The 26454-nt window shown below is 34.4% G+C and overlaps 1 protein-coding gene across 1 annotated transcript; it reads right to left on the bottom strand.

Moving 5' to 3' along the window:
- Positions 1 to 220: 220 nt before the first annotated feature.
- Positions 221 to 24282, bottom strand: LOC138333014 (U3 small nucleolar ribonucleoprotein protein MPP10-like). The gene is given in 14 exon segments (XM_069281109.1): positions 221 to 418; positions 4017 to 4247; positions 6097 to 6204; positions 6586 to 6609; positions 6611 to 6660; positions 6663 to 6708; positions 10102 to 10236; positions 14910 to 14977; positions 15309 to 15450; positions 16578 to 16752; positions 17319 to 17503; positions 17810 to 18452; positions 23402 to 23623; positions 24164 to 24282. Coding segments are annotated over 14 exon segments (2265 nt in total). The 5' UTR covers positions 24247 to 24282; the 3' UTR covers positions 221 to 265.
- Between the last annotated feature and the right edge of the window lie 2172 nt (positions 24283 to 26454).

The following is a 26454-nucleotide window of genomic DNA, read 5'->3' as shown; positions in this document are numbered from 1 at the left end:
TTGAACTAGTGAAAACATAAAACATTTAACCTTTAAATTTTAATCCTGTTACCTTGAACTAGTGAAAACATAAAACATTTAACCTTAAACTTTTAATCCTGTTACCTTGAACTCTGACATTTTAACCTTGACAAGTATTCAGTATTAATTCCATGTTTCATTTTTTTTTTATTAAATAGGCGACATAGACAGGACAATAAATCTATAATGAAGATGAGGAGAGACTGTGATTTTCCTTTATTCAACACAATACACTAAATTGTTGTTACAATTTGAATTTCTTTGCTGATTTGCTGTCTGCCTTGTCTTGTTTACGTTTCTTCGAATCTTTGCTACGGATCTGAGAGGTAACTTCCTCCTGCAGTTGGGTGAAAAACGTCTTAGACGAGGTCAAACTTCCAGCCTTCTTCTTGTTTTCCTGCAAGTCACAGATTAGATATTTTTACCAGATAGCTTATATGTAATATATATATTCATGACTTTTTTTATTTAGAAGGTTTCCAAATTAATAAATAAATGGATAGTTAGTCAAAGTGAGATACTTTCTATAGAAGATACCTAAAACAGGCTAGTTAACACCATTAGAAGAGTGGAATTTTCAAAGACAGGTAGTATAAACAAGAAGCCCATGGGCCTTAACTGTCACCTGAGTTAGAATATATGAAACAAATTAAAGACATATAAACACTATATGCTGGGCCTTGAAGTTGGTCAGTGATTTATAAATTTGACTTTTTAGACTATAAAGAGTATTTGCTTCCATCAAACCTATGAACTTAGAGGTATTTTTTGAAATTTTAATCATGTTTGACCCTGTTTGGTCCTGACCCTCTGGTCTCCCAGGTGGTCATCGAAGACGTTTGGATGTTAAAATGCTATATCTTAGGCTAATAATTCTAATCAAGTTTGACTAATTTCCTACGAAAATTGGGCAAATAATGTTCACAAATATGTTTTTCCTATATAAACTAATGTAAACTTGACCACTCCCCCGGGGTTACGTGAGACCCCAAGGTCATATAATTCACAATTTTTATAAAACACCTTAAGACCTTTCCATCTATAATTATTTGATTCTATTTTGAAGCTTTAGCCTATTTGACCCCTTTTTTAGCCCCGCCCCTCTGCCCCCAGGGAGTCGGCCAGGACCAATGTGGATATGATATTTAAATGCTATCTCAGGCTAATAATTCTAACCAAGTTTGACTCGTTTCCAATGAAAATTGAGCAAAACATGCTCATAAATGTGTTTTCCCTATATAAACTATAGTAAACTTGACCCCCTCCCCAGGGGAAACGTGAGACCCCAGGGTCATATAATTCACAATTTTTGTAAAGGACCTTAAGACCTTTCTATTTATGAAAAGTATTTGATTCTACCATTTCCAGAATTTCAGAAGAAGATTTTTGAAGTTTTAGCCTATTTGACCCCTTTTGACCCCGCCCCTATGGCCCCTGGGGGTCAGTCATAGAAAATTTGTTAATGGGATGAAATGGCCATCTCATACTGATAATTCTGACAACATTTGACTCGTTTCCTATTACAAATGACCAAATAATGCGCAAAAATGTGTTTTCCCAATATAAACTATGGTAAACTTAACCCCCTCCCCAGGGGGAAACTAGAGACCCCAGGGTCATATAATTCACAATTTTTGTAAAGGACCTTAAGACCTTTCTATCTATGATGAGAATTTGATTCTACCACATCTGTGAGTAGAGAAGAAGATTTTTGAAATTTTACTCAATTTTACCCCTTTTGGCCCCTCCCACAGGACCATATAATTCACAATTTTGATTGGCCTTATACCTTAGAAGGTTTGTGCAAAATTTCATTAAAATTGCTTCAGCAGTTTTAGAGAAGATGTCGAAAATGTAAATTGTTTACGGACATACGACGCACGACCCACAACGCACAATGACGGACAAAAGGCGATTAGAATATATAGGTCACTTGAGACTTCGTCTCAGGTGACATAATAAAATAAGAAATACCATTATCTTTGGCCTACTTAGAGGTCACAATGAAACCATCAATGCAGAATGAAGGTCATGAAAAAGTGAATTAATTGTGTGTGTCACCAAGTGAACTTGTAATAACTTTTATAACTTATACTTGGTGTGGATACTTATTGACCCCCCAATTTATACTTGGTGTGGGTCCTTATTATTGACCCCCAAATTTATACTTGGTGTTGGTCCTTATTATTGAACCCCAAATTTATACTTGGTGTGGGCCCTTATTGACCCCCAAATTTATACTTGGTGTGGATCCTTATTGACCCCCAAATTTATACTTGGTGTGGGCCCTTATTGACCCCAAATTTATACTTGGTGTGGATCCTTATTGACCCCCAAATTTAAACTTGGTGTGGGCCCTTATTGACCCCAAATTTATACTTGGTGTGGGCCCTTATTAACCCCCAAATTTATACTTTGTGTGGGCCCTTATTGACCCCCAAAGGACTAGATATATGGTAATGGCTCTTTTTGGCCCCTAAATCTACAAAATTTAAAATGAAGTATTTAGAAATTAATTTGCTGTGTTTAAAATATTGAATATGCCCCTGGTAAAAAACTTAATGATATATTTGTTGACAGAGAGTATTTTTTTGCTATATAACCATGGTAACTTTGCATAAATTACGCAAATTTGAAAATTTGGTCACTTCTGGCATATTTTTTGGTAGTTTTTCTTTTAAAAGCAAAAGAGCATAACCTGGAACAAACTTTATATTTTAAGGGAATTAGCAGTCACAAAGAATACATCATTTTTAGAATTATAAAGTTGGTTCTAGAATGCGATCTATGTTAACTATATCAAAAACTGCATAAAAAAGACCAATTTTGATGAAATTTTCACATTTTGCATAATTTATGTATATAAAAATGGTTGCCAAGGTAATTAGAACTGCTATATTACCCAATAGCCGAATCTAATATGTCAGGTATGTAGTTACTATTTGAAATGCACGTCCTTTATACTTGGTGTGGGTCCTTATTGACCCCCAAATTTATACTTGGTGTGGGTCCTTATTGACCCCCAAATTTATACTTGGTGTGGGCCCTTATTGACCCCCAAATTTATACTTGGTGTGGGTCCTTATTGACCCCCAAATTCATACTTGGTGTGGATCCTTATTGACCCCCAAATTTATACTTGGTGTGGGCCCTTATTGACCCCAAATTTATACTTGGTGTGGGCCCTTATTGACCCCTAAATTTATACTTGGTGTGGGTCCTTATCATTGACCCCCAAATTTATATTTGGTGTTGGCCCTTTATGACCCCAAAATTTACACTTGGTGTGGGTCCTTATGATTGACCCGAAAATTATACTTGTGTGGGCCCTTATTGACCCCCAAATTTATACTTGGTGTGGGCCCTTATTGACCCCCAAATTTATCAAATTTTAAACTAACCAAGCGGTAAGCAAGTAAGCTGTAGCATCTATTATGGTAATTTTCTATTATTAGAGTTTATCATAATACAGAAAACATTGCCAATCTATTTTTGATCATGTTTTTTTCTGCATGACACATCAGTCTAAAGAGCACAACCATGAAATCAACCATACATCTTTAGGAGAAATATTAAGTTTGTTCAAGGTTGCATTCTAAGATTTCTAGATTAAAAACTTAATTGGAAATAGCAAATACGACAAAAATGACAAAATTTTCAAATTTTACAAATACAAAACAACCACAAAAGATGTACTCATTATATGTATAATTCAAGAATTAAATCACCAAATGACAAGTTTGAAAAATTCAGGAATTTCGGGGCCAGAACAGGTCCAAATGATACATTGTCCCTTGGTAGTCCAAAATTAGAATGGACAATGTATTTTTTTTCAATCTGAAGTGTGAGAAAGATTCCTACAGGGACAAGGATGCTTACTAAAGAGGTAAAATTAACTAGACTTAACTGTATAAAGACAATGACTGTAAACTAGATTGGATCCCTACAAGATATATAATACAGCATTGCTCGTCACATATACATTGACAACTCACCTTAAGAATGGTAAGACCGCCTCCAGACTTGCTCTGTTTCTCCAGACCTTTTAATGCTTTGTCTTTCCCTGCTTTTTTCCCTAGTTCAGGGCGAGTTTTTTCTAATAATGCTTGTCTTTTTTCCCTTTCTGAATTCTTTATTTTCTTATCTTTCTTCTTCTTCCTGCGATCCCTCTTTCGATCAGTAACTGATTTTTCTGTCTTTGCCATCATTTCTCCCTTGGTCTTCTCCTGTTGAGAATTATGGAGTGTTAAATTAATTTTATGCAATGTCAATATTAAATTAAACTAACAAAAATACTTTTAAATTACAATCTAGGATTCCTGATATGGACATGAAAAGGTCACAGGTCACTTGCCAGAATACATTGGCATCCCCTAGTACTCAATTTCTTCCCAAATTGGTTGAATGTCATAATTGATTAACTGGTGACATTGGTTGGCTGTATACGAACAACTGATGATAGCTGCATCAGATTTTCCTGTTTTGTATCATAATTCCTACTCGAATTATATTAATGGTCAAATGCCACTGTAACATGATGATTCTTACTTGGTACTGATAATATCTAGTAGTGAAGAAACAAGAGCTGTTGGAGAACAGCAAAGCTCGCCTATTCAGAAGAAGTTGATGTTCAAGTATTATAAACATGGAAATATGACAAATTAACAGACTCAAAAAAAACCTAAAGGACCCCAAATTGGTTGTATTATTAAGTTCAGCATCCATACACATTAGGAAAATAAAATCATAAACATTTATGATGACTTATGCTTAAACAATTGACAAAATAAAAACTTGCTCAAAAACTTTAACATGGAAATATGACAAATTAACAGACTCAAAAACCCCCTAAATGGCCCCAAATTGGTTGTATTATCACGTTCAGCATCCATACACATTAGGAAAATAAAATCATAAACATTTATGATGACTTATGCTTAAACAATTGACAAAATAAAAACTTGCTCAAAAACTTTAACATGGAAATATGACAAATTAACAGACTCAAAAACCCCCTAAATGGCCCCAAATTGGTTGTATTATCACGTTCAGCATCCAATACACATTAGAAAAATAAAAATCATAAACCTTTATGATGACTTAAGCTTAAACAATTGACGAACCAGAAAACTTGCTCAAAAACTTTAACGTGAAATGGGACGCCAACGCTGAGGCCAACGCCGACGCCCGGGTAACAACATTAGCTCCCCCTATTCTTCAAATAGGCGAGCAAAAAATGATGTTAAAGACCACTACCTTTTTGAAACAGCTTTTAATTTCTAGAATTGGATTGTAAAACAAGATTATGAATTTTGTAGAGTCGCTTAACATAACAATACTAAAATTATCATCACCTTCGTAATAAAAATATAATTAATGTTAATTTTCACAACGTGGGTCATCTTGGTTTCCCGTCGTCATCCTAGCTAATTAGTAGACGTTAGTTGACCATCACTGCACCAGACAGCAAACCAGTGAAATGAATCTTAATTGTTAACATAGATTACACAGGAAATCTTGCATTTGTTTGATGTTGTAACCTCATCTTTGGCCACCTATATAATCTTATGTTATTATATTACTTTATTTTTGTTCAGAAAGGCTTAAGGCTTGTGGATGCCATGGTGGTATATTTAAGCATTGGATGTCTTTCAGTTGGCATTCATAGCCAATATGAATGCCAATTGGACAGAGACAAATTCCATGAAGCACACTAGCTAGCTAACTAAAAGACAATTTTTGTATCTATAATGAATTATCATTTGTTATTGTCAGCCATTTGAATACCAGTTTTCCGTGATCACTGGCACGATAATTGTGATGTCACAATGATAATGACATTATCAAAAGTGATCAAAGTTCATAGTCTATATGACTTCAAACTGCACTTGGTAAGTTTACATAGTGGGACTGCAGTGAAAATGTATACATTACTGTGTACAATTATAACGATTGATCCTCTCCAAAACTTTTAATGTAGGGAATTAAAAAGTTATATTTACAATAGTAAACTTCATAAAAAGAGAATTCTGCAATGTATAATTAGAGTGAAGTGAATGAGATATATTAAACTACCTGGACTTCTTGGGGAGCGAGCATCTTATGGTCACTGACACTGACTGGTGCCACTTCCTCCATCTGTATAGATGGTAGGTTAGAAACAATCTTCAACTCAGGAGCAGCCTACAAAATCCAAAGTATTAAACATTGCCTTAATACACTCACACAGGATATCCATGTCTATGTTGCATACTTGAAGAACATTGCTTATCTGAAGTAAAACAATTAAAAAATTCTGTAGAAAAGAATTACTTTTTTTCCTTTACTTCATTTATGCATTAAAATATTAAGTGCATGTATAATAATAAGTTAAATAACTAATGGACAAAACACATTGCTGCTATATCCATATGTAAAAGTACTTTATTAGTTACTCTTAAAATAATCATATGGTATTGTATCATTACTACCACACCATGTTCACCAAGGGTATAACCTGCCAATACAACTACATAGCATCATCACAATAGCAATTTACTGAGCAAAAAACTTTAGATATCCTACCGGTTTAGGTGTGTAGTGGAAATTGAGAGAGAGCATCCAACTTTACAAACAATTTCAATTCCTTTGTAATTTCTCATCAGGGTCAGATTTCTCTTCTTCTTCCTTCCTTTATGTATAGAAACTCTAAAATTTAATATGAAATATTTATCATCATTGAGCATCCAATTAGAAAGGCACCAAACTTTTAATGTACAGGAAAGTTTCATAGGAACGGTTTTCGAGTTATAGACTAGAGGAAACTTTCTAATATGGTATTTTTGAATAAGTTTCATGGTATAAAAAAGTGATCGAAAATGAACATGTAAGAAAGTTTGTGTTAGCAAGTTGAACGGTTTTCGGTGAGGACAGGGATACCTCAACTGGAGTGAAAAACTTTGGATGGTAAACCCAAGAGTTGGTGGCCAAAATCTTTCATGAGGGTTGAGATATCCTTGTCCACTTGTCTCACCCATGTTTAAATCCCTTTACTTTAAAGAAAAATTCATTTGTTAAGAATTATTTTCATAGTGGCAATATCACATTAGGGACGTCGCAATGTGTCAAAAATTAATGATGTCGTCGACAATGGTATGTATATATTGATGAGGTCTAGTCATTGTCAAGCATGTGTGAGCTGTCTTTTCACACTATCCCCGTAAAAGATAGAGCTATCTTTTTCATAAACAACCGTTAGCTAACCCTGTCAAGTACGGGAGAAATGTGTTTCACAAGGGTATACCGGTACTCAAGATTCTATTAATCTAAACCCTTGTGAAAGATTTTGGCTGTCAATCCTTAGCAAGCCTCGGGTTGACCTGCTAGAATCTTTCACTCGGGTTGAGATATCCCTGTTCAGCTGACAGGCCCATGTAAGATTCTATTAGTCCCCATCTCTTATATAAAAGTGGGAAGGGACTCAAAATTTCTCACAGTTGAGTAAGAGAATTTATAAAAATTTGAGACTTTAGAGTATCTTTAATATTCTTTTTCTATATATGTACATTAGTATAAATCTATGACATGATTTCAGCATTAATTTCTGGCAAATTACAGATCTTTAGTTTTCCATCATTTGACCCTTGACAGGTATAATTATGCCCTATTATTTCAAAGCAGGAACTGAAAAAACCTTTATCACAAAACAACAGACAGGGGTGTCAATATCAGGCGGTATCTGATACCTTTAACCAGTTAAACCTGGCTTTGGTCCCGCCTAATTTGGATTTACATTAGATAGCATACTGATAGTTTTAAAAAGTACCCCCTGAAATTGCATTTGTACCACCTCTCCTGCAAGATACTGAAACCTTTGAACAGGGTGTAGGATATTAATCTTATTGATTTGTACGTTATTCAGATTTTTTTCTGGCTTTAATAAAGTATTTCAGCTGTAGGGCTGAAACGATTCATCGCAATACACATTGAATCGCGATATTTGGTTATCGATACAATTTTACAATACAGCCATTTGATGCAGTCTCTGCAGTTTTTAGACTCACATTTCAAGCAATAAATCTTAGTGGAGCACTCTCTGACCATCATCCCACCTGTTTTGATTAGCAGTCTGGGCCGATTATGACTGGTACAGAGGTGGCTGATATGGTGTCACTGTTGTTCATGTGTGCCTTTTGATTACAGCTGAAGTCAGCCGGTCAAGGCTGATTTGGAAACAAGCTACCGGCTTTACAATAAATGTTATAACTACAGCTAGTAAGCATCACATCAACAGTAAACACTTTTCACTATTGTCAAAAACTACTCACATTTTCAGTGTTAAATAGGCCTATACTGTCTGAAGGTGGTCATAAAGTTTGCAATCGTAATGGCCACCATTTTGGCATTTGGTAATTGTAATAAAGGAGTTGGATAGGAATGATAAATCCAGATTTACATTTAATGTTATTAATCATATAATAATGATAGCAAATGACAATAAATTGTACAAGTATAATAAGTACATTTTTGTACAGAGACTTCATAAATATAGATATGTTTTTTCTTAACCTTAATCTTATTAGTCCTTTTGGCTGGCCTAGTTGTCAATGAGATTAAGAACTAATGTAATGATAATTATTTACAATTTTGAATCATGTTCAATTTGACAATTTAAATAAGTCTATTATTGTCTTAAAAATATTTAAAACTATACAAAAATATTAACTATGGTTACATTGTTTTTGTAACAGTTTCATTGGCTATAGGTACTTTTCTCTCATATCACGCTGTTATATAGAGTTTGCCCATGTAAGATAGCTATGTAAGATAAATCTATCTTACATGGCATTTCATGTGCACGGATTAATTTGTGTTACATGGAGACAACTGTTGAAATATGCCATCTAGGCCTACCTGTTGCACAGGGGCACGTAAATGCTGTTAATATATATATAATATTTTGATCATGTGTGCATTGTATCCTATTAGAATATGACGTACATGTATATCTACTAGGCGTATACGTAATCATTAATGAATATGTTGCGTACCCCTGTGTCACATGTAAACTTGTTAGGCCCAAGTCCAAAAATGACCGACTAGGCCTATCATGTCCCGTACTGTAGCATGCGTGTTTCTGTTAACTTACTGACAACACACACAATCGCTAAATGATTATAGAGCTCTGAATGATGGACACAAATTTATGATTTCAAATATGCTGTCAAACATGAAAACCACATATTATAGTTAACGTACGGTAGCCTACCATCTAAGCGAGAACAGTCCTCCACTTCGCTTCTAAACAAGAATCACTTTTAAATACGTACAATCCTGTATCACAACAAAGGTAGGACACTCGTATCGAAATCATGTTCGCTGGATCCCATTAAAACAACTATGTAGTGTGAAAAATGTTGATACAACAAAACACGCTCCAAAATCAAAACAATGGAATTCCGACAAAAGTCATGACAAAATGACAACAATGTTGTAGATAAAACTGAAATACCTGTAATACACAAAATCAATATTTTCTCTTTGATTCTTTTTGTTTTGGATATTGGCGCTATATATTTCACCGATGTACGCAAACGTGTACGATGTGATCGGGTACAGGAAAAAAGTCGGTCAGGTCACGAAATATTTTTCAAAAGTCAGGGTCAGAAAATGTGGTAAAACCCTCGGCAAGCCTCGGGTTTTACCATATTTTCTGACCCCTCGGGTGGAATACCCCTATCCTCCATGTGTACATATGAAAGAGTCTTATAATCTCTCTTTTATTTATTTAGTTGTTTTTTTATCTTTTTTTTTTCTTATTTGAGTTATTGATATTTTTCTTGTCATAAAACAGAAAAAAATGTTCACCTTTTTAATTTGTCTCTTAAGCATGGTTCATTAACGCATTAAATGTACATTTTAAAATCCAGATAAAAAAAAACAACCTGTTGGAAACCCAAGATGACAGAAAATAACAGTATTGTATCAAAAATAAATTGAATCAAGAGGCATGTATCGTGATACATATTGTATCAGAGTACTGGTATCTGGTTGCAGCCCTACCCAGCTGACAGTATTTCTGTCATTAAACCATGAGTTTACCTGTTGTTTCAGATACTCCTGCTCATAAATCTCGCCAAGGCTCTGTTTACTTTTCTCTTGGTCCAGAACTATCCTCTTTTTGTACTCAAACGGGTCCTCTTTAGGTTTCACTTTTCTCTCCACATCATCGTACGCCTGTAGTAAACAAGATCTATACATGGAAGGTGTGACTTTTATCATTACATTTTTGTTAAATTGTATCATTGACCTTTCATTTTTTCTTTTGAAAAGCATACACAGTTTTCTTTCAATACAAAATAACCCAAAAGCATGTTTCATCAAATTTCTAACAACAAAATCTATGTTTTCAAATCTCCCTCCACTTTTTAAACATAAAATATTCTGCAGTAAGAAACAATGATCTTAATTAAAACACAGACACAATATTTGGTTTAGATGTACAGTCAAACCTGTGTAATGAGACACCCCAAGGGACAGACAAAAATGTGTCTTATTAGACAGGTGTCTTAAAGTGTACAGGTTACCGAAGGATCGCAACACCATATTCTGTATAACATATACTATGAAATATTGGAAAAAAATAGTGAATTAATTAGGGCTCAATTTAATTAGTTTTAAATGTTTCACAATTATGAATGTACTTAATTTTCATCACAACAAAAGCACTTACTAATTACTAAAATATTCTTAATCTGCTACGTATACAGTAGTAGTCAAAATGTATTTTAGAGAGAGAAAACAAATGTAAAGGAGAAGGTACGTTAAGACTCGAATATGGCCGCAAAATTAATTCTCCAGTAAAGAACAACATATTTTGCCATATAACAGTTGAATACATTTGCTAACACATTACATCCCGAAAATATCCCGCTTGTGCCAATTATGTTCACTATGACGTCATCAACATGCAGTTTCCCGCCATTTTTCACAAAAATCCTTGAAAAATCATACTTTTTGAGTGGTTTTCTCTAAAAATGAATGTGGCCGCCTTCGTGGAGCAAAAAGAGATTTTAACACGTTGTGTATCGTGTATTTACGCATATCCATATAAAATACATGAGATCCCAGAGGGATCTTGGCGCCCACCAAAGAATGATCTATATCTGACAAAGGAAAGATGGATCTTTTCTCTACTTTTTAAACTTTTTCAAACATACTACATATAAAATTTGAGACAGATCGCTTCAGTACCTTTTGAGAAATAGCAGTAACAAACTTCAACTATCAAAATCCAAGATGACTCCTTGGTGGCCATCTTGTTGATCAATCGGTCCCAAATCACAATATGCACAACTAGGGCCCAAGGGGAACCTACATGTGAAATTTGAGAAAGATCCATTCAACACTTTCTGAGAAATAGCGATAACAAACTTTGAATATAAAAATCCAAGATGGCTGCCTGGCAGCAATTTTGTTGACCGATCGGTCCCAAAATGCAATATGCACAACTAGGTCCCTAGGGGAACCTACATATGAAATTTGAGACAGATCCTTTCAGTACTATCTGAGAAATAGCCATAACAAACTTTAACTATCAAAATCCAAGATGGCGGCCTGGCGGCCATCTTGTTCACCGATTGGTCCAAAAATGCAATATGCAAAACAAGGACCCTAGGGGAACCTACATATTAAATTTGAGAAAGATCCCTTCAGCACTTTTTGAGAAATAGGGATATCAAACCTTAACTACAGAGGACTCCACATAATCGAATAACGGTTATTCGAATATTTCGGTTATTTGCATAAAATCCTGTGGTCCCGATTTTTTCCTTCATCATCTTTGTTTTTCAACTCCGGGTATTTGCATAGACTTTTACATGACCTCCGGTTATTTGAATAAAATATTTAGGAAATTCTAAAAATAAAATCGAATATTTTTCAATTTTGCAATATATTTTTAGCGAAATTCACCGATATATGTTTCAAGATACTTCGCTTTTACTAGAAATCATCCTGGTAACAGATTAACGTTATAGTATGGCTTGTTATTTTGTGCTTGAATCTGAAAAGGTATTCGACGCTGTTACGATTTACATCAGCAGCGGTTGATCATAACTTTAGTATATTCACCGACTCAAACATCTAATTAAAGCATCTGCACTTTCAAATATGTTTATTTTATTTATTAACGTAACGCACCTTAGTTCGCGATCAGTTGGAGAAACCATGCTTCCTTACAACAATCGCCATTCATGAGTAGTCTTGTTCAACCAGAGTCTTGTTGACTACGACAGACATGTGCGTATCAAGCGTCTCGTTGAACGAGACATAAAAGCATGCAAAGTCGGCGTGCAATGACTACCGCAAGTTTCGTACAGTATGTAAGCTTAGGATACAAAAGATACTTGCTACGTAAATTGTTTCATTGCTTCTTGAATATGCATTAATTTCTGAAATGTTATCAAGCTATTCGCCGCATAGATCAACAATACAGGGATAATTCTCAAAAGACATTTAGGTCGAGTGAACGCATGGCTTCATCACCTGCCGCCATTTTCGAATTCATATGCACATGTGTAAAAGCACAGGAGTTTGACGTTCTGTCAATAATATATAGTATAAGTATATTAAAAAATACCCCTATATACTATATTTTTTAATATACGTATACTATATATTATTGACAGAACGTCAAACTCCTGTGGTAAAAGCAACACTACTAGTTGATCGGCACATTGAAGTTTAATCACGATCGTAAGTTCATTTTGCCAGGCAAATGTACGTAAATTTGTTTATTATTTAGGTTTAGAATTGTAGACACAAATCCAATCCTGTTTAGTTGATTCTAATTGCATTTGATATCGATCGTTTAGCTGTTTCTCAAATATTCACGTGTCGATCTAACGTAAACAAGAATCTAATATTGGAATATTTTTTGTTATTAAACAATTAAAATCGATTTACAACTTCGAAAATAATTACTTGTGGTTCATTTTAAGTGTAAATAATTTACGTATTTATCAAGTAAACGAAACGATATCTATTTGCCTATTCACATACATATGTGTGGGGTCAAACGGAGGTGCAAAATGTCATCTCCACCTATTCGAATACTCCGGTTATTTGCATATTTTCTTCTGGAAAATGACCTATGCAAATAAGCGGAATCCTGGCGGCCATCTTGTTTTTCCTATCAGCCTTAAAATCTGTATGGCACAAATAGGGACCAAGGGTAACTTCCATGTGAAGTTTGAACAAAATTCCTTCAGTAGTTCTCAAGAAATATCGATAACAAACTTCAACTGCCAAAATCAAAGATGGCTGCCTGGCGGCCATCTTGTTTTTCCGATCAGCTTAAAAATCTGTATGGCACAACTTGGGACCAAGGGTAACCTCCATGTGAAGTTTGAACAAAATCCCTTCAGTAGTTCTCAAGAAATATCGATAACAAACTTCAACTGCCAAAATCAAAGATGGCTGCCTGGCGGCCATCTTGTTTTCCCGATCAGCCTCAAAATCTGTATGGCACAACTAGGGACCAAGGGTAACCTTCATGTGAAGTTTGAACAAAATCCCTTCAGTAGTTCTCAAGAAATATCGATAACAAACTTCAACTGCCAAAATCAAAGATGGCTGCCTGGCGGCCATCTTGCTTTTCCGATCAGCCTCAAAATCTGTACGGCACAAATATGGACCAAGGGGACCCTCCATGTGAAGTTTGAACAAAATCCCTGCAGCAGTTTTTAAGAAATAGTGATAACAAGCATTGTTTACGGACGGACGCCGGACCACGGACGCAGGGCGATTTGAATAGCCCACCATCTGGTGATGGTGGGCTACTAAAGTTGCTCCAAGGTGGCGGCCAAATCCATTTCAAGCCCTTTCTTACCTAAAGATGATGAATTTCTAGCAAAATTTGGCGAGAAGAGGAAAATCATCAATTTGATTACGTCATAGGTGGAGCACATCGTGTACATGGTTATAAAAAGTTATGTTTTGATGAATGGCAAGTATGAGAGTATTTATTAATGTGAAATTGATGTGGATCAGAGTTCATATTTTTTGGCCAGAAAAATTCAGGCCAAATACTGGTCCTATCATATCTACTCCTTTCTTTGAAATTTGATTTATTTAAATTTTGAATTAATTATAAATTACTATGAAATTTTTTTAAATTTAGTTATTTATAACTATTATTTTTTATTTAGATTTTTCATTTTAAATTTACACCAAAATTTTGGAAAATTAATTCCCTTTCATTATTTTCAACATGATTATTAGTGAGATCCGGAAATTCTAAACCATTCCGGATCTAGTATTACAATTACCCAAAATGGCGGCCATTACGATTGTAAAGCTTGTGACTTACACCTGAGTGTTAGGCCTATTAAACATAAAAAACGTGAGTAAATCATTTACAGTTATAAGCTGAATTTGTCTTTGATGTAATGATCACTAGCTGTTATCACAAAATTTATTGAAAGATCAGAATATTGTTTCCTAATCAGCCGTAATACACATAGGCCTACACACGTGAAATTGACACTGCCATGCCAAATTAGAAAATACAGCCCCAGGCTGCTAATTTATTTGGATCAGTGGGGTACCGATCAAGGAGTGTTCACATCCCTTTTGTTTGTTTAATAATCAAGCTAGTACCCAACTGCCTGATATGTAGGCAAGACTAGGATCGGCAATTTAGTGACGCAGTATACAGGTCTTGTACGAAATATGTGCAAAAAATGTGTGACGCGGACACGTTAGACAGGTTGACGCATTTAAAAGGTGAAATATATAGGAAATCTTGCGGGAAGACTTTGGATGTGACGCATTAGACAGGGTGACTTTATATACAGGGTGACGCAAAGGCAGGTTTGACTGTAATTATAGTAACCTTATATCCTTACCTTATCCCGAATTCTCTGTATGATAATGTCCTCCAAGTTCTTTGTGGTTTCCTGGGTGATGACAGGAGCTACAACCATCAAATATAATCTTATATATATGGGTCATTGTTTATTATGGCATCACTATTTACTATGACGTCATCTTGTATCATCACCTAAGCATGGACTGAAAGGCCTAAAAACGTTAGAGAAAACGAATGACGTGTTGATATTTTCATTTCTAGTATTTGTGTAAGTTTTAGTATATATCTATATATATTTTAATTGTGATGACAGGTGCTACAACCATCAAATACAATCTACATAGATATAATTTGGTAATCTATACATTTGCCATTTTCTTTTTGAACTATCTGGCTGTTTTTAAGACGTCACCAAAAAAGATACGTCTCCCTTTACCAAGTTTTGTGGTGTGCTCAAATCCGAGATGCTCCTCCAGCAGACTGTTCTCAGGTCGACTGGCCGATGTGATCTCTCCCTTCAGCTGCCAAGACTTCTGCTCTAGACTCGCATCTTCCATCTTGGCTATCTTTTGTTGTAGCTGGTGAAACCACAAGTTATAGAAATTGAATGAGAGTTATTACTTTTTGACATTTGCCGAAATAAAATTTTGTTCAAATTGAAAGCAATTACAGTCATTTAAAAATGTGTTTTGTTTTGGTGGTAAAGAAATGTTCCTGGAAAGATCAATAGTTTACAGCCAGCGTATGGTAAACATACATATTTAAGTCATAACTTTTGAGCATTTTACCAATGAAATTTTACACAAAAATATGATTAAGCCAATTACTTTTCTGTATTACATATGATGTGATATATCAGTTATCGTATCCAACCCAATAAGCGCCCCTCCCACTTTTATTTAGGCTGCTATTTCACTTACTTCATATTAAATGCAGACTGAAAATATGAAAACTGTGTTGTTTTCATTTCCTTACATATTTTTTGCAAATTGATTTATAGCTTAATTTGTTAAATAATTTTATGAAAGGCTAGTCCAAATTTGTTTATATAAAGCACCCCCTTTTTTGCTTCAATTTTTAAGTGCCCTGGGAACTTATTCGGTCGAATACAGTATTGCCAATGTATGGAATTATCTAATTGTCCATCCTGTTCATAATCAGTGTGGTAGCCAGAGACCAGAAGCCAGTTTTATCAAAAGTCCTTAACAGTCAATACATAAACTCTTCATTGAAAAAAAACAGTCAATACATAAACTCTTCATTGAAAAAAAACATTCCTCTTTGGTTAAGGAATTTTCCTTAACTTTGTAATACTTTTCTATGAAGAATTTGAAGTTAAGGAACCCTCTAAAGGTAATGCATATTGACAAAACTGGGTCCAGGCAATGTAGCATGAAAAATAACCTAGTTGTGGAGAGCGAGATGTTGGATTCAAGAAAACTTAACCACTAAGTTCTTGCTTACTAATCACTGACTTAGAATCTAGCTGAGGATATGGTATCTATTTCTGCATTTAGTTTGTTTACACAGGTCTTAAGTAAACATATTTATTACTCTGACATACATGTATGAGTACAACAATAGCATTCCACTACTTTATTGATAGAAATTAACACCAAAATACATTCAAAATAATAAATAACTATACAAATTATTTTCGTGTAAGGATATTGGTATGTTATTTATGTCTTGTGTCCTGTCATACCTTTTCCTGTCTTTTTTCAAATGATGATTTATTGTCCTTTTGCTTTCCCCCAAGAATATCCTCCACGTCCTCTCCTTCGTCACTGTCACTGCTACCAAGAAGGTCATGACCCCCAGTCCCTGCTTTTACATCTTCATCTTCATCCTCATCTTCACCTTCACTGTCTTCATCATCTCTACCCAAAGGAAAAATGAAATGTCACATGAATTTTTTGTCATTTGTTACGAAAAAGTTATGTATTATTCCTTAAAAGATTAAAGGCCCATTACCTTTGCGAAACAAAAAATCAAAGTTTCTAAAAAACAATAATAATAAATATAATAAATATATTAATGGCCTAAGAAGATGACATAACACAAACCAAATGCAAGATTCCCTGTGCAAACTATGTTAAAAGTGAAGATTCATGTCACTGTTTTGCCGTCTGACGCAGTGATAATCAACCAGCATGCGTTAATTACGATGATATTTTGCCCCAATTCATGTGAATTTCACATGAAGTAAAATATATTGCCTGTGTATCAATAATCTGCATTTGCATGAAATACAGAGTTAGCTCCTTTTCGGGTAGGTATTGATTTTGATTTCAAGTGTTTGTGAGCATAACGTTACACTTTTTGGAGAAAACAATGTGAATTGTGATCACAAAATAATGACTTAACAATCGATACCTACCTGCAAGGGAGCTAACTATGTAATATGCAAAGAGTTTTACAGGTGTAGGACTGGAGTTATACTTACTCCTCCTCATCATCATCACCATCATCATCATCACCATCATCGTCTTCACCATCATCGTCTTCATCCCATTCTTCATCCTCCCCTTCCTCTGTAATACCTACTTGTTTCTTTCTTTTAAAGTTGCCTTTATCTTCTCCATCAGGTGGATCAAAGAAATCTTGATATCTCGCTTTTCTACCATCCCCCTACAAACACAACATATTTTAATGACTTGTTTTCAAGAAAAAAATTCCAAACTTACAAATATTATAATAGTGTTAGTTACCTTTCTTTAAGGGATCACTCCAATTTACTTTTTTATTGTTTTTAGGAAACTAGAAAATTTGTAGAAAGCTCAGTAAGATATGTGATATGTAATTGGGTAGGAGATCCATTTAAGCCCTGTCTGATAGGGAAAGCAAACTCTGGCCCTATAAAGTGCATGTGTTACCATTTCGTAACATAATTATATGCTTTATCTATGTCACCTAAATTATGATGTCCTTATATACCTCTGTTTCATCTTCATCTGAGGGAAATGCCTCAAACATATTGATTTCTTCCTCATCTTCATCATCCGATTCTGATTCCTCATCACCACCTCTCTGGTGTTGTGCTTTCCTCTGCTCTCTCTCCTCTCGAGCATCCTCTTGGTCCAAAAATGTTGCCATATCAGCTAGTTTGAAGAACTTGTCATCAACAACACTGCCTTTTGCCTGTTTTGATTTTTTCTGTTTTAGCTTATTTGATATCTGATTGTTTGTATCAGAAAAGTCTACAATTTGTGAATCTTGATTTTCATCATTTTCAAGGTCTCCTTCCTCACTCATATTGTCAGAATCATTCTCTAAGTTACCAAAGTCAAAGTCTAAATCATCATCATTGTCATCTTCATCATCTTCCATAGCTTGTAGTCTTGATTTGATTCTATTAAGTTCAGTATCAGAATCTTCATCATTTTCATCTTCCTCCTCCTCATCAATAAGTTCCTTTTCAATTTCGTCTTCATCCAAATTCTCTAGGACATTTTTCTTCCTCTGAGATTTTTTATTTTTAGTTTGACTGTTGTCATCTTTCACTGGAATGACTTTACTCTCTGTTTTGGCTTTCTCTTTCAGTTTTTCAGCCTTTCTCCGACAGAATGACAGAGGTTCTCTGAATTGTAAGAAAAATATATCATGTAGGTTGTGGTATACAGCAGTTTATATCTTTAAAAAATGACAGACATGTAAAATTGATACATATAGATACACATTCTATATTGCATACTTGTAAACCTTCCCTATTATGGAAGAAAACCCCTGGTATTGAATCCCCATTTTAGGCCATTTTAGTAAGTCCAAATTCTTTACTATTCAAAATGTCAAAAATCTATGCAAAAATCAACGTTAAATTTCTTCATAAGGGGTTACTAAGCAAACTTTCTTGAGGTTAAAAGTTTAAACACATGAAATAACCCCCATAGGAATTTCAAGTTGGCAAGTATGATATTGTTTGAAACACAAAATGACCTTTGCTAAGTCACTATAATCAGTTCAAACACCTTTTTAATTCAAAGATTTTTTTAATGAATTTGATGATAAATCTTTGAATTTAAAAAGTATTACAGACATGAATGTCAGGTTCATTATACATGTATCACAAATACTCTCATCTGTTTCAATTGAAGACAGTATTTTCCTTTTAAAGTTATATATGCACCATAACTGAATAAAAGTTTTGACATGTTATTTTTTCTTTAGTTATATCAGGTTTGATGAATTCAGCTGTGAAAATCATTCTTATATGGACATACAAACATTTATGATACCTTGTAAACAGATGTTACAATTAAATTAATATGCACAAATGCAATTCTTGTATATATGGCTTATATATGTTTACTTTTATTAGATAGAAACATACCTACATAAATCACTTTACAATTACTTATAACACTGTAAAGATGCAAATGAAATTGTACAACCACAACTTGGCTTCATGCATAGCTGATCATGAGTCGTGATCGTATGTTCTCATTTAACTGTATTTATATTAAGATGTACAGGTAAATAAAAGCCCCATTATGTTTTGGGGTGAAAAAAATATCGTCATAAAGTACCAAACTTTGCTGAATAGTAGAGCATATATCCTTATGAAAATATCTGCTAATAAAAAATGCCCAACATTTCCATGTTTTTAAAAAACAATAGAAAACCCCTCTTCGGAGAGGGGGAAATCCGTAGTTCCGCCCCAGAGCCAAAACAATCTAGTACGCATGCGTAGGCACAAAAAAGTGGAATTTCCCTAACAAACTTCAACATCGTGCATGGCGAACGCACTGAAGACTCGCCAAATACGTGTCAGCGAACACACATGGGTCCGTTCATCACCACTTGCACGTTCCTTCAAACAACGACAATTTAGCGGTCAAGTTGCATTGCTCGATCGCGATCGACTGCACGTTACGATCCCACGCATTCCACGCGTGGACCTACAAATACATGTTGTACATGCATGTATTTACATGTAGTTTCTATATAAAACTAGGCTAAAACTATTCAAAAAGTGTTTGTTCTTGAATGGAAAGCAAGCAATTAACAAAATTATAATTGCAATGGTATTTGCTGATCTTATGTATTTTGTAATAAAGATTTATAGATGCCTATAGGGTCTAATCTAGCTTTGTTGAAATGTACATGGAAACCAAACACACGTTTGTGTACATCGAAATCGAACACACGTACGTTTGTGTTACCTGATGAGGCCTCCCACGGGATGACTCGCCAAACTCGTAAACAAATGAAAGTAAACACAAACACGCCATGTCGTTACCTGCTATATAGATATACGTACATACATGTACATACGAAGTCTGGAAAGCCTACATGTTCTACTCCATCGAAGACCGATCGCGAGCATGTACATGAAACTTAGACCAGTGTTTGAGACAACATGTAGGGTCAACGACGATATTGCCATTATCGGATATATCAATGACAAGTGATCATGATCATGAATTACTAACTGAGTACAATCCACATAGTAGCATAAGATCATTATTATGAACTTTGTAATTACTACATGCAAAAACATATATACATAATATATGTATATGAACCACACTTAAAGATACATGTATATGAACCACAGGTGTTTGGCTCTATAGACTTTTTTTCTCTATATATGATATATACATGTACAAATGTATATGTAATACTGTGTCAATATATAAAGAGAGAAAAAATGTCTATAGAGCCAAACACCAGTGCATGAACCACATATGTAGGCCAATGTGATTCATTTTATCTCATAATTCATTGCATGCACGGGACAGGAAAAGGAATGCATGTACAAAATGTAGAATAGTTTGGTTTGATTGAATAGTACTAATTAAAAAATGGAGTATAAAAACAGTCCGTTAATGATTTCTATACAGTTCATCAAGTGAAGAAGATCTGATGGAAAAGTATACCAAAACAGCTAAAGAAAACCTGGATAGGTCCTTCATTAAAAGCAGAGAAAATGGGGAAAATATCCGTTTAAATAAGACTGGTAAAGTCCTAGCAGGCATCACGAACTTATTTTTTTCTCACATATTTTATACAAATCGAACTTTTCCTATGAAAACAAATGGGCTGAATGCTAATAAACATAATTCACGTTCAGCGTAAAATGGAATGCACACTCGTGAAATTAGAGAAATTTCAGTTTCAATTTCCTTTTCCTTTTTACTACGTACATATAAGAATTACGTACCGACGGCAAATGATAGTCCACCAGGTAGTATCAAGGGTCAAGATAATATATGTTGTGTCTTTTTAATGATGAAACTCCAATAGTCTGACAATATTTATATCCCCTTAGTTCACTCTAATACTGACGTTTGTACTAATATAAATGCGAGTCTTTGATTAGTTTAATTCGCTCCGTGTACATAAAATTGTAGGCCTATATTTAAAAATGCCCATACGATAATTAGGACTCATGCACCTGGTAATCACTACTTGATGTATATAATGATCCTTTTCTAAATACACGAAACGTAATCGAAAAACATTTAATCAGCAGTTAATTATATAGAAATGAAATCTCGACAGGTATCGGTATATAGATACAACATACAGATTGATGTATCTCGACTAGCGTCGATTCCAGTGATCTTTCATCTATATGTACATGCATGTACTATCACATATTTCATAGACGAATATCGTTATAAAATACCCAAAGAATAAATAGAAAGCAGTTATAATACATGTATATAGTAAGCTATTAGTCCACCTCTTTACGTATGTTCTAAGTATTTAGATATACTGTGCTCTCCTTACTCTCAAATTATGAATAGATTAGTAGCATCATGGTATTTATTTATCTATATATAGTTTTGGATTAATACTGTATTTATCTCAAATTATTACACGAGAGGAAAGAAAATCAACCGATCATCACCAAAAATGACACGGCCACGTGTTTATATTTGTACGATAAAATACCCCATATGGTGCCCCATGTATGCATTTCACTATTTACATCCACTATTTTTCGATTAATACGTATTTTGTATTAAGCTTTATATAAACTATATGTAACCTTTGACAGGACACATTTATAATCTGTGGAATCTAATATGTATCATATACTAAACAATTATAGAACATTGTATTGCTCACCGTTTCCTCAAAACTGCCCTCTGCCTCGGCCATGCGTGTTTTGTTTACTATATCCGGGTATCGAACACATACGTATACACGAGGTATTTTTAACTATGCAAATCAACCCGTTCTATTTTAAGAATTCTTTACTAATTGATTATTGCGTAATTATCTTCATTGTAAAGAAACCAAATGAAGAACCTTTCATAAGGGATGTTAATGTATATTTTAGCAAAGTTTGGTGAAAGCATAATGGGACTTTAATAGCGAGGTACAGGTAAATAAATGTCATATGTGTACTTGTAAAATTAAGCTGATGCATTGGTAGTATTGTAATCATCAAAATGTCTGTAATTGAATTTATGGTGATGAATAACATATCAAAACCTTTTCTTGTTTCACGAAAACTACAGCACTATGGTAGTACCCTTAACTCCTGTAACATAGAGCAATGCTGCATGTGTGTTTAAATCAAGAAAAGCTCATTTGATGAAAGGGGTTTAAAAAAATTTTCAAAGCCACTTGCCCCAGGCAAGTAGAGCCCAATACTTCTACCAATTTAGTTCTACTTGCCCCCAAAAAATACCATTTTTTATTGCAGTCTAGTATACTACAGTGTAACTAGAAATTAAAAAATAAAAACTTCAGAATTATCTAATAAACATTTCTAATTTTAATAGATATTTTCCTTCTATTATTAGAATAATAATGATTAATAAAGCCATTAATTTGCAGCATTATTTGCATTCTTAATTTTTTTTTTTTTTTTGCTTCTCTGTCTTTTTCTTTCTTTCTAAATTCTTGAAATCCGCAAACCGTATTCCGGCTCCATCATTAGTACCCAAGTGCAACAGAGATCGTTTTTACAGAGAAAAACTCCTTTCTTATGGCTAAAAATAATGGTTAGACGACAAATAATGTAAGTTAACTCTAAAGAGCATTTCTATTTTACTTAAAAGCAGTTAATTATTGTTTTTTATCAGCTTGAATGTCTGAAAAACGTCTCTGAACTGAAGGTGCACCTAGCTAGCTAGCGACCCAGTTATGTCCATTTCGATTTTTTGTTTATTTTTGTGAAATAAAAATTGTTTCTTATTCTAAATTATTTGTTTTTTAGTAATATTTAGGCAGGTTTGTTTCCTCAGGTATTTAGGTATAAGTCTCATTTAGCATGAAACTTAGTGCACCAGAAAAATTATGTCCAGAAATTCACTCTGGGAGCTGTCACTTGCCCAGGGCAAGTGAACCAACTTTTTCTACTTGCCTGAACTCAAAAACTGGTTGCCCCGGGCGTTGTTCAAGTGGATTTTTACATCCCTGCTTTTAGTAAAATTAAAAAAATGTTTTGGACTGAACACAATGATTCTAAAAAGGCACAATGTTCCAAATACTAAATTTATAGTAATTGAATGTCATCAGATCATCACATCGACCTTGGTAACCATTTACTGATAGACCAGAGCTACTGACCTGTGAACTGTTAATGAAGGAATTTTTGACATTAGTCCATCAACAGTGAAACTGTTCTGTAGCTCCAACTCCTGCCAGATCTGTTCCTCATCAAAGTTCTGGATGATAAGTTCTGGCAGGGAGGAATCTGCCGCTGCTCTGTGTTGAGATTCCGAGGACTTTGAAAGGTCGTAAACTCCCTTTGTAGCATCTCGGAACTGTCTGTATAGTTTTTCCTGGACACTGTAAGTAAAAACTGACATAATTAATAATGATATATTCATTTTTTGACAATACCATTGTGTTCTTTACTTGATTTTAGGGATATATGTAACATCTATATCCCACGCAAACAAAGTTAAATTAAAACAATTGATATTTCAATTAAAACCCTGCTACATATAGTGTGCTAAAAATTGGAAATCTTCAGTTAAAAGTCTCATTCAATGTATTCTGCATGCAACCATAATAAAACCATATACTTGTACAACCGATATAGTCAATGCAAGTCCTTACAATCTCGTCCTGAGGTTATAATCCTAACTACATTTACTTTTATCACATGTAGCTTCGCTCTTCTGAGGCACTGCCTTAAATTCATGTTAGATGTCTCTCTTCGGTGGACATCTATCAAACGTCCGAATATAAAAAAAAATATCTCGAGGGGGATAAATCGTGCCTACAGACTACACCTGTCACAGACGTTTCAATCGCAGTAACCTCAGGTATTCTAAATAAGTAAAATTGATATACATGCTTCTACAAAGATGACACCAATGTTACCTTAAAAACACTTCAGGTCGCTCAGTTAACTCTATAAAATTCTGCAACGTTCTCGTCACGAGGTCTTTGCAGGGCAGCGCCATCTTGGATTGACGTCTTACTAAAAGCTCTCCGGATCCGGACCCGGAGCTCTAACATATGAAGGGAATTAATTCTCTGATCCCTTGTCAATAAATTTTTACCGCGTAGATGGAATTCAAAAACAACAAAAGCCCGTAAAAATATTTTGCAATTAAAATGATATAAAAATTTGTAATCTTATCACTTTTAATATGTTTTCTTTTATTATTCAGTATTTCTTTCTAGATTTGTACTACAGTGAAAGTATCAGTAACCACATCATGAACATAATTATGGCAGAAAGAGTATTTTATTAGTTAACTTGATTAGTTTATATAATACATGTGGAGCAGTATTGGGTGATATTGGGTGGTACTGGGTAGTATTGGATATTGGACACGCTAAATTTGTCGATTTCAACAAAATTTTATAACTAAATACTGAATATCAATATGTATATACATGGATGTTTCTGATATATATAAAACTGTATTTCACTATTTCTTTTTTCTTAAATTTAGTTTTTTTAATATCAGAAACATGAAGCATTCTGAATGCTGAGTATTTCTGAATATACACTAGTAGTTTTCTGCTATAATCTGAAAAAATAAACAACACATTTTGTACTGATTTATATGAATTAGCAAAACTATATATAAGAGTTACTTCCCTTAGCCCTTAGGTCGAGCGTATATATAATTTGCTTTGAATGAGTGAGTTCTAGTTATAATGATTGCAATAAATTACTCAATAATAACTAGATATATCTTGCTTATGGTTTATATATAATTTAGTTTTGTATAATTGGATGGATAAAAGTACAATGTATATGTGAGACGTGGTACACTGTACGAACACCCTTCTGAAGGGAAAATATTTATGTAGAAGTCCGACCCAAGGATAATAACCTCGACAGCATTCATTTATTTGTCTTAAAATAAAATGTGTTTTAAGGCAGATGTTTTCATTGAACTTTGTCTTCTGTTTCTTAATAAAGTGTTCAAGTGAGTAATTCCTAGAAAAACATTCCCGAATTCTTGGAACAAAATAATCAGCTACATTTGTGATACATTACAATGCTTCCATTTATAAATTGTTTTCACCAAGTTTCAGTTTCATTGATATGTTTTTTTCTATTAATGTTAAACTGTAACTACATTTTGTGTATCATTTTGACGAACGCTGTTAACGCTGCCATCGTTTGTTAAATAGGATTGTGATAAGATACGGGTAAACAAATGAAATATTTCACGCTGTGAAAAGTTTCGTTAAAATCTCTGCGAAAAATAAATCCAAGTGTAAACATAATAAGTTGCACAAAAATGATTCATTATAGAAACACAGCGCAATCAAATGGAAAGCTGATCGACTAAGGGTTTTAATCCACACGAAGGGAGAGAGGTGGGCGGGGAATCGCTGGTTCTTGCATAACGAAGCCCTAATAAATGATGACACTAAATGATTAATATATACTGATAGATAGCAAATTTATAGTCCCATTTGAGAATAAGAAATTAATACGGTCATTGCATCTAACAGATACGGATTCGAAACTATGATCCAATCGGGAAATGGTGGTAGATTCATAAGAAACTTCTAAAACTACGAGGATTCACGGGAAAATACACATTACGAAATTATAGTCCCACTCGGGAGAATGTTGATACAAACAGAAACGTCAAAGCAATGTAGTCTTGCCAACATCACCAGCAGGTTTCGTTGTACTTGTTCAGACCGCATTACCTGGAGAAACGAGGATATTGTGAATAAGATATATTCTTGGAACTCTTTAAGTCCCCATCGACAGGAGAAATATCACATAGAGGCTGGTTTCATAAATTCGTTGAGCCAACATCGCAAGGAGAAACACAAGTGCATCTACTAGGTTGGACCTAGTTGTTCGTTTATTAATTAAGGACGGACCTGTTGATTTTAAATTGTTTTCAGACGAGCCTTGACAAAGCCCTTACAGGCCTGTATCAAAAACTGCAGGTCCGTTAGGTTTTATACTTGAAATAATGACTTTAACCAACGGTCGAACCGGTTGTTCCGAATAAACGAAAACGGCCCATGAAATGAGATTAGGGCTCGATTCAGTTGGCTCGGCGTTGCTCGGGCGGCACAGTTTCGGATCCAATTTGATTTGGTCCACTCGGCTCGACACAGCTTGGTTCGACTCAGATGAACTAGGTCCACATCGCCAGGAGAAAAAGAGGGGCTGGGAAAGATGT

The sequence above is a fragment of the Argopecten irradians genome, chromosome 10 (genome assembly GCF_041381155.1).
Source record: "Argopecten irradians isolate NY chromosome 10, Ai_NY, whole genome shotgun sequence".
NCBI lineage: Eukaryota > Metazoa > Mollusca > Bivalvia > Pectinida > Pectinidae > Argopecten > Argopecten irradians.
The sequence above is the reverse complement of the archived record's forward strand: the minus strand, read 5'-3'. Positions and strand labels throughout refer to the sequence as shown.